This window comes from Acanthisitta chloris, unplaced genomic scaffold (genome assembly GCF_000695815.1).
Source record: "Acanthisitta chloris isolate BGI_N310 unplaced genomic scaffold, ASM69581v1 scaffold36285, whole genome shotgun sequence".
NCBI classification, from domain to species: Eukaryota; Metazoa; Chordata; class Aves; order Passeriformes; family Acanthisittidae; genus Acanthisitta; species Acanthisitta chloris.
Genome location: NW_008673774.1, coordinates 2,756 through 12,123, shown reverse-complemented (window position 1 = coordinate 12,123; position 9,368 = coordinate 2,756). Strand labels below are relative to the sequence as shown.

The window sequence follows — 9,368 nt, the reverse complement described above, 5'->3', positions numbered from 1 at the left end:
CCTCGGCTGCCACTGCCGGCGGTTAATCGCCTGCTTTCCCCTCCCTCACCTTCCCTGATCTCAGGAAGTGTTACTGGAAATGTCACCGCTCGGAAAGAGGCAGCAAAACTACCCGTACCGAGAGCTTTCTGATGGGACTGCTCTGTCTTAGAGATGAAGTGCCTGAGATCTTGGTGACCTGAGCGCTGTAGTCCAGTTGCATGGTGGTCCCTTAGCATCAAATGTAAAGGATGGAGAAGCAGAGTAATGGACTAGAAGTGGCATTTGCTGCCATCGGGGATGTGGCTGAGTTCAGCAGACAGGGAAGTGATTTATCTGTAAGGACTGATGAGGCTGGCAGGGGATGTATGTGCAGTTTAAATTACCCAAGGATGCTATGTGTGATATGATACGAAGCCTAGAGAAGAAGGGGCAGGATCATAAGGACTGTCAGATGGAGGAGATGCTATCCTTTCCAAAGAACCAACATCTTCCTGTAAAATAAAATGTAAATTGTACACTGTCAGTAAAAAGTATTCTGAGTGGTCTCTCAGTACATTCAGTTTTTAATGTAACTAGTATACTGGCTGGCCAAATGTTCCAGGGGCAAAGTTTGATACTGAAAAACATTTGAGTTTAAAGCATAATTCCAACTTCTGGAGTGTATATAAGTATGACTTGCCTACTCCTGTTTTTCAGTAATACTAATTACAGTAGTTAACAGTGTAGCTGTGTTACAAAAGCCACTTCTAGGTACAATGCACATGCAGTTGCTAAGTACCTTTGTGAAGATACCTACCCTGTGATATAGGTAAGCAAAAGTTAGTAATGGGAAAATTAAGCTAGAAACTATTAGCAAAACAACCATGTCGTCTAACTGAAAACACATCTCTCTGTTTCAGATTTTCTCCCCTTTGTATGTGATGGCTGTTCAGGTGTCTTTTGGTAAGTTCATAGAGTCACAGAGTATCTCAAGTTGGAAGGGTCCCATAAGGATCATTGAGTCCAACTCCCTGCTCCTCACAGGACTACCTAAAACTAAACCATATGACTAAGTGTCACCCAGACACTCCTTCCAGTTCCAGTGGCCAACCCCCCTCTCAGTGAAGAACCTTTTCCTAATGTTCAACCTGTTAACTTCCTGTAATGCAGCTTTGTTCTATTTGCTTGTGCTGCTGCTGGTCGCTATAGAGAGGAGATCAGCACCTCCCCCTCTGCTGTCCCCCTCAAGGAAGCTGTAGACTGTGATGAGGTCACCCTCAGTCTTGTATTTTCCAAGGTGAACAAACCAAGTGACCTCAGCTGCTCTTCACAATTCCTGCCCTCGAGGCCTTTCACCACCTTCTTCTCCCTCCTCTGAACACACTTGAATAGTATGATGACCTTCCTGTACTGTGGTGCTCAAAATCACATTTTATCCCATGATGAAACTTGGCAGATCACTCTTTAAACACTTAAATGTTTCCACATGCAGTTTTCTTTTCCTGAACTGTTGATAGTGATGTAATATATACTTCTTTTTCCACAAAGCCTTCAGCACAGGAGCCGGGATGCTCATGGGTGTTCTGAGGTAATTTAATAATACATTACTACCTTAAAATTAAAATTTCATGGAACTTAACTGTGTATTTTCAGATTAGATGAATACACATAGTATATAAGTATGAATTATATAACTGAAAATGTGACTAGCTTAAAAAATGAATGTACTCTCTGCCTCTCAGATGTAAATGAAGTTTTAGGTAGAATAATGGTTCTTTTTCTAACTCTGAGCTAAACTTAACCAGGACAAAAGTAGAAGAGAATAGTTTTGCCCACAGAATGGAGAGCTCGCACAGTTCTTTGGGAAGGTTGAGGTGGTGGCTTGTATCTTCACTATCTGTTTATTTACACAACATACTTTGTACTAATGCCTAGGTGAATATTAGAAACAATTCTGTGAAACCTGATCAGCACAAATCTTACCCATGCTCGTATAAGGACTGCAATGGAAAGGAGCTTTTGCCAGTTTTATGTCCCTACTGTGAAAAACACTTTTGTCTAAGGTGAGTGGAACAGTGTTTGAACATTAATACTCATTCTTTAGTGTATGGAAAAGGCAATAAAAGCTTTACACTGTTGTTTACAGACATCGTCATCAATCAGACCATGAATGTGAGAAGTTGGAGACACCAAAACCTCGAATGGCTGCCACCCAGCAGCTGGTTCAACATATTATAGGCAAGTACAGTAGGATGTGTATTCTACAGTTTTCTTCAGAAGGCTGTTTGAGCATCTGACCCTCTTTGAGGGATCAGGTTTAACCAAATAAAAAGAAAAGATGAGGGTTCCTTGGTTAAATAGCCCTAAACTCACGTCAGCATGTAATACCATTCATTCAGATCAAGACAAGGCAACAGTATGAACAGAATCTTTAAAGATTAAATAGGACTCAGGTTTCTTTCAGAGTTACTGTCTTCTTCTCATTCTATGAGTACTATAATGTAATGAATTGTACCTAGCCACTATTATTTACATACTTATTCATGTGCTATTGTATTGGATGCACATGCCAATCTGCTGGGATTACACCTACACAGCCAAGATGGCATGAAAAAAAAGTTAGTCTACAATGTATTTTGTAGGTTTTAAACAAGCTCCAGAATGGGAAAGAGAATAAACTGCACTGCCAAACTGGACAGTGGTGTTATGTGTAGAAAGGCAACTGTTGCCATATGAATGCTGTGATGGCCACAGGTGTTGAAACTTAGGAATTTGTATCTCTGGCTTTTGCAGCCTGTGTTTACATCAGGGTAGTGTTCATCTGCTTTTCAGTGTAAAGGAGTTCTGCTGGAACTGTAACAATTCCAAATACTCTTTAATAGGAGTACTTGATACATACCCTTGGGAGGACATGAATGGACATGAAGGGGATGGGAACCTTGGAGATGCAATAAGGGCCAATAGGCTAATTCCAAGATATGTTCAGGAGACAGTCTGAATCATTACACTAACAGGATAAATATTGTTCTCAGATTCTAAAAAAAGTGAGGAAGCAAAAAGCAAAAAACGTAAAGGAGCGAAAAACAGTGAGACAGCAGCAAAAGTGTCATTAATGAAACTGAAGATGCACGCGTGTGGGGACAAGTCCTTGCCTCAGGTCAGTGATGTTTTCAATAACTGAATTCTCACAGGAGATGGGAAGTTCTCAAAATTTATTGATCTTCATCTAGTTCCCTCATTTCAGTTTTGGATTTAATTTTTCAAGGCCACAATAACTTACACATATTCTTCAGCCCGATCCCCCAAAGCAATCTGATTACTCTTATGTCTTTTATAAGGTGATGTGTGGAGTTCGGAGCAGTTGGGTCAAATTCTTTTGTTTTATACCAAAAAGGTATTGTCACATGGCTGTCACCCAACACTGTGGGAACAGGCAGGTTCCTTTGGGGATCCTTGACAGAATAGTGGCAGCACTAAGTTGTATTAAAGCTTTATTGCTTGAGGAGAATTTGGCGATGAGCACAGCACAGAATTTTATAGCACATCTTAGCTTATGGTTCCTAATCACCTGGACCCTCTGCAAATCGGGTCAAATCTTAATTCTTGGCTGGCCATATCAATATTTCAGATCTTCTAGACTCCAAACATATAATTGCTTGGTTTTCCCACCCAGACTGAATTCATGTCAGGGCATTGCAGTGCACCAGGCAGTCTTATCATAAGAATGTGCCTTAAAAGATTGAGTTGGATAATTGAGAGGGTTGAGGAGTGAGTGTGCCAACTTAGTTTGGCACCAAAATATTTCAGGGGCAGTTTCAGCTACTGTCCCAGAATTAGCGTCTGAAGCTTGAGAGTGCAGTAAACAATTCCATTTATATATGTAAAATACCCATTTGAGAAAAGATGTTCATGAACTGAATGACAAAATTATCATCCCATTCTTGAAACAGGGAAGGAAGGAAGTGCAAATAAGGATCAGTACAATACAGTGGGTGTTGTGATCAGCTTTTTACAGCTGAGGTTTCTATGAAGGTGATGATTCCGTGGGTACATTCCATGTTTGTTCAGGCCAAAGAATCTGTCCAGGTATCACCCATTATGTGTAACAATAAGAAATTACTCATTCTTGGGAATCATTGAAACCTCAGTGAAAAAGGGAGTCCCCATTTAGAAACAGTTTTCCATATGCCCTTTCCTTGGGAAGTTAGTAAAGTGAAAGGTATTTTAACCATCACAGGGTAGTTAATAAGAACATTGTCACCCTGAGAAAATGATGGGGGTGGGGAACATTATATGTTTTATTGGTTGGAAAGCAGGAAAATTAGCTTTTTTCACAGGGCATCTGGTGGGTGTCTGCTCATTATTTAAGCATCAAACAACTTTAAGTAGGGCTTTCCTCCATTTTCCTGTGTGTAAACTTGGCCCTAGAGCTCATTTTAGTAGTCCATTCCACTTATTGACTGTGTCATTGCCTTGAGGTGTGTAGGACAGGTGGAGCACTCAGGCAACTCCATGATCTTCACACCATTCCTGGATGGTTTTTTTTTAAAATGAATGCCATTGTCAGACTGCACAGCAGAGGGCATGGGAGCGTCAGCAAACCACTGATTATATCCTGCCAGAGTGGTAAGACCCTCAGCTTTCCAGCAAGCAAAAACTTAGTCCAAGCCTTCCTTATTTTAACTCCGTTAAGGATATAATGCCACCCTTCAAGTGGTCAAGGGAAAAGTCCAACATAATCAATTTGCTAAGTGGACCAAGGGACTTACTTCCTGCTCCTTACCCGTTTGGTCGCCAAAATAGGTGACCTTCTGTCTGGGGCCCTGGCATTGTTTCTTCATCTATTGTTTCAAGAGCAGAGCTGGTGTTGCCCTGTATCCAGCTCACAGAGTATCCATACTGAACAGATAGGTTTCCTGGTTGCCATTTGCTATTTTTGGGGAACAAGAGGAGACTAAAGGAAGATACAATTTTACCTTAACTATTGAATAAGAAGTCGCTGCTTCATTTACTCCAGTTACTGATATTTTCAGATGTTTCAGAGAGAGAGCTCCAGGGCATTATTCTGCTTTAATAATGAATAGTTGTGCTCCCATGTCCATGAGGAAATCAGTCTTTAATTTATTATTTACTATGGCCCAGAGGATGGGACTCAGTCCTCAGGTGGCAGAAGGTAGAGCCATTTGTGCCTTGGCCAGTCTGATCCCCTTGTCTAGTTTCCCTGATACTACTCCCTGATAAGGCAGATAAATCAGGATATTTTTGTGATTTAAAGGGGTTTCTGTTTATGGGAGGGGCACTAGGTAGGGGTGTAGATAGCTTTTCCTCCTTTTCCCCTTCCCTTGCTAGCAATTGTAGGTTTTTGGTAGGCAAACCATGACGCCTTTAATTTCTTTGATTCTTGAAGTATTTCACAGATGCCTCACTTTTTCACTACCATGGCCAGTCACACCTGGTGTTCAAGTCTTTTCCACTTACCAGGATTGTGATGTGTTTAGAAACACCTTGATTCTTTCTTCAAGGGTTTCACTTTTTATACCTGTGTTTATGGAGCACAGCAAGTTTAGACCTGTTATATTGATTTTATAATACAGAAAACATTCTATGTGATAGCATTACTGTTAGGTTTTATCTTAGTAGAGTACATTTCATAACATCATAGAATCTGCCATGGGCAGGGACATCTTCCACTATGCCAGGTTACTCAGGACCCCATTCAACCTGGCCTTGAACACTTCCAGATACTCTGGAATTTCAGATACACTGGAATTAAATTATTTTAAAAAAGAAACAACTACAGCTATTCCATTCCTGAGTCTTCTTATGAATTTCGTATTTTATACCTGCTTAGAAATAGGCAGAAGTCATGACACAAAGACCTGCTTGTAGCACTCCTCACAAATGGTGCCACTTTAATAAATACGGGCTAGAGGGAAAGTGATTAATTTCAAATATTGTAGAACATCATTTAGAAAACCCACCCTTAATATATGTAAGAAAATTGTAAAAGTTGCTTCCTAATTCCAAAGCCAGAAGCTCTAAAGAGTGTAGCACAAATTACTGTATGCTAATTGCTCTTACTATTAATTTTCTCTTTTGGATATTAATTGTTTAATCATCTGGAATAGCAGTAATTCTAACACTGATAAATTAAGTTGTTAACCTTCAGCCTCTCTATTTAAATTTCTTCCTAGACTCCTTTTAGCCTTCTTCTGCCCAACTTGTTCCAGTGGTATGACAGAAGAGTGTAGCACAAATTACTGTATGCTAATTGCTCTTACTATTAATTTTCTCTTTTGGATATTAATTGTTTAATCATCTGGAATAGCAGTAATTCTAACACTGATAAATTAAGTTGTTAACCTTCAGCCTCTCTATTTAAATTTCTTCCTAGACTCCTTTTAGCCTTCTTCTGCCCAACTTGTTCCAGTGGTATGACAGATTTTTTAAATGTTTCAGGAATGGAATGCCTCTTTGGGATGTTCAAGATGGATTGAATCTGACTTGGAGCAACCTGACCTACCTTTATAGTTAGGTCCAGCTTTAAAATTGCCCCTGCTTTGAGAATGGTTTTGGACCATATGACACCAGAGGTCTTTCCTGACCTTTCTAATTCTATGTTCAGGAAAATAAGGCTATATTAAAAATAACTTTGTTGAGATTAGCTTTCTACCAATGATTGCTTCTTTTGGTGTCAGACCTGATGAGAGTTATCTCTCTTGAGACTGACCAGCCCAAAACAGGAGGGCCAAGCTGCAAAATAGTGTTAGTTGTTGTGTTCCTGACTGGTCAGTATTGTCTTGGATGTGGCACAGAAATTCCAAGAAGCATATCCCAAGTTATAGGGATGCAACGGTATAATTAGGTGTTTTGGGAATTGACTTCCAGTGAACTGTGGGAAACTGTCTCATCACCCTTAAAATTGGAAGAGCAACTGTAGGAAGGTGCTGGGGCACTGATAGCAGTTGAGTGACATTAGCATGCTTCCATAGTCAGATGGCTGTTGTCTTAGCTGTTCTACAAGCTGTGGTCATTTCTGTTTGAGCAAGATTCAGGTCCTGCTTTCTTTGCCCCTTTGTAATGTTACTGGATGTTGAAGATTTTCTTGTGTGTGGAGAACACTCAATTTTGAGGAAAATGCACAGGTTGAGATTCAGACTCATTGTATGAGCGTAACTGGGGTAGTTCCATATGTATCTAGGGAAAGCATAAATAAATCCTTTTAAAAGACTTCAGTCTTGTTTGACAGTGTCTGGCTTGGACTCAGCAAGGGCAGTCCTAACTGATGAATAGAGCTGTCTTGCTTGCTCTGTGTCTTCTGTTGATAGTCAAGAAAAAATAAACCTGAAGAAGGAATTGTCTCAGTCATGTTCAAAATCTCTCCCTTGTAGGTTGCTCTTGAAATATCTTAAGCAATTGTTTCAGTCCAGTAGGAAGAGTGTTTAGCACATAAAATGAGGAAAAACAAGATTATCTGACCATGACCGGAGTGTTGGTATGTGAAGCAGGCATTTCTAGTACAGTGAATTTTCTGTTGTAACTGCTTTTGCATTCCAATTTGAGACACTATGCTGTTGTCAAAAGCCAGTACTGCTTATTTAAACTCACCTTTTCCTTCCCAGGCAGACACCTTTTCATGTCTGTCTATATATCACAGTCTAGCTGTGGGACTCATGGCAAAAGATGTTCTCTCCACCTTCCAGAACTTACTGTCCATCATGTATGTTCCTGCAGCTGGAGAGGATTGGATTTGATGATCTCAGTCATTTATATTCTGTAGTAAAATGAGGCCTTGGTCCTGATGTAATAAAACAAGTTTCAGTTGGTAATTTTGGGGTTGAAGTGTTTTGTTACTGAAAAACTATTAGATGTGTGTGACTGGAATGATGTGTTTCTTCTGTGAATAATTTTTTTACTTTATTTTTCATGTTTTTCTAGACAGAAAGAATTTACTTTCAAGTATTTTTACCAAAGGGGAACAAGGAGAAAAGCAAGCCTATGTTCTTTTGCAGTAAGTGGAGTATTGGCAAAGTAGTAGATTTTGCAGCTTCCTTAGCAAGCCTTAAAAATGACAACAACAAATCAACATCCCAGGTAAATCAGTAATAAGAAACATTTTAACATTTTTATTTTAGTTTGCTCTAGCCTTTTGCCCCTCCCCCACCTCACTTCTTTCATCTCGGATAGGCAAGTCTTGATGTTAATTTCTGTGCTCTTTGTCTTACAGAAATTGAGATTATGCCATACTGCCTCCGGAGAAGCCTTGCCATTTGAGCACACCCTGGAAACGTGGCTGTCTGATAAAGACTATCCACTGTACAATGGAGGAAATATAATTCTGGAGTATCTTGATAATGATGTTCTATTTTTAGAAGATACAGAGTCATACATTAGTTAGTAAATTATCACAAGAAAAAAAACCTCAAAGACTTTTTTTAGAAGTATAGTATTCAAACAAGTCCTGTTTCCTTTTTAATCACTGGTGTGCCATAGTCTGTCTTCCATTGTAATGACACAATTCCCATCCATTTCTCAATTGCTTGACTGACAAATGAACCATGTCCTTCATGTGCTGTTCTCATGTTCACAAGGATGCTCCAGGTTCTACACGCACCATGACTGAAGGTACTCATTAATGCCTGGAAGTGTAACTGGGCCACAGGGAGACCAAATGCCTTTGTTGTTAAAAAATGTCAATATGATGCACTTCAGAGACATTGTAATACTGCTGAAGGACATAAATAGAAGAGGGAAGCAACTCTGTGAGGAGGGCAAGGGACATAATGTTGGTAGTCCTATGAGAAAGGGAATTTTGGTTCGGAGAGCTGACACGAGGTAGAGAGGTATGCTCAGCCCTGCAGGTGAAGGTGAGCAATGCACCACAGTCACCTGGGCATTCACAAATCTGGATTTGGTGTTTTGGCTCTGATTCAGTTACCACATTCACTAACCAAGAAAAACTGTCCAGGTTTTTCTCTGGTATGTGCTTGCCTAAAGGGAACCATCATCCACTGGCTATGATGCCAGATTGTAGTTCATTTGTACCAGTTTGCAGACAAACAGACATATGACATACCCACTCTAGGCATAGCCGCAATTTAAAAACAAGTCACAATATAAGAGGAGTCTGGCTGGCATCTTAAGGTACTCTCCATTGGCAGAACAGTAATGCGGTCTTGTTCAAGTGGCTGTTAAATGTGGTTTTCAGTACTACCAAGTAATAGTTCCTTTGTAACAACTTAGGAATACCTGTAGGAATATTATATATTTATTGTACTTACATTAAAAATACCCAAAATATATCAGTAAATGTGTCATTGTTAATCGTTTCTTATGTTGCTTTACTGTAGTGACTTGGGTATTGATAAATGATTTTATTGGATGTGGTGTGGATGTCACAAAAAGGA

General features: G+C 39.8%; 1 protein-coding gene across 1 annotated transcript; it reads left to right on the top strand.

The window, feature by feature from the left end:
- Nucleotides 1-230: 230 nt before the first annotated feature.
- ZFAND1 (zinc finger, AN1-type domain 1) lies at nucleotides 231-8,431 on the top strand. The gene is made up of 8 exons (XM_009075070.1): nucleotides 231-345; nucleotides 882-924; nucleotides 1,510-1,549; nucleotides 1,897-2,024; nucleotides 2,108-2,199; nucleotides 2,994-3,118; nucleotides 7,900-8,055; nucleotides 8,189-8,431. Exons 1-8 carry the CDS (start codon nucleotides 231-233, stop codon nucleotides 8,357-8,359), a joined length of 870 nt encoding a protein of 289 aa, XP_009073318.1. The 3' UTR covers nucleotides 8,360-8,431.
- The last annotated feature ends 937 nt before the right edge of the window (nucleotides 8,432-9,368 follow it).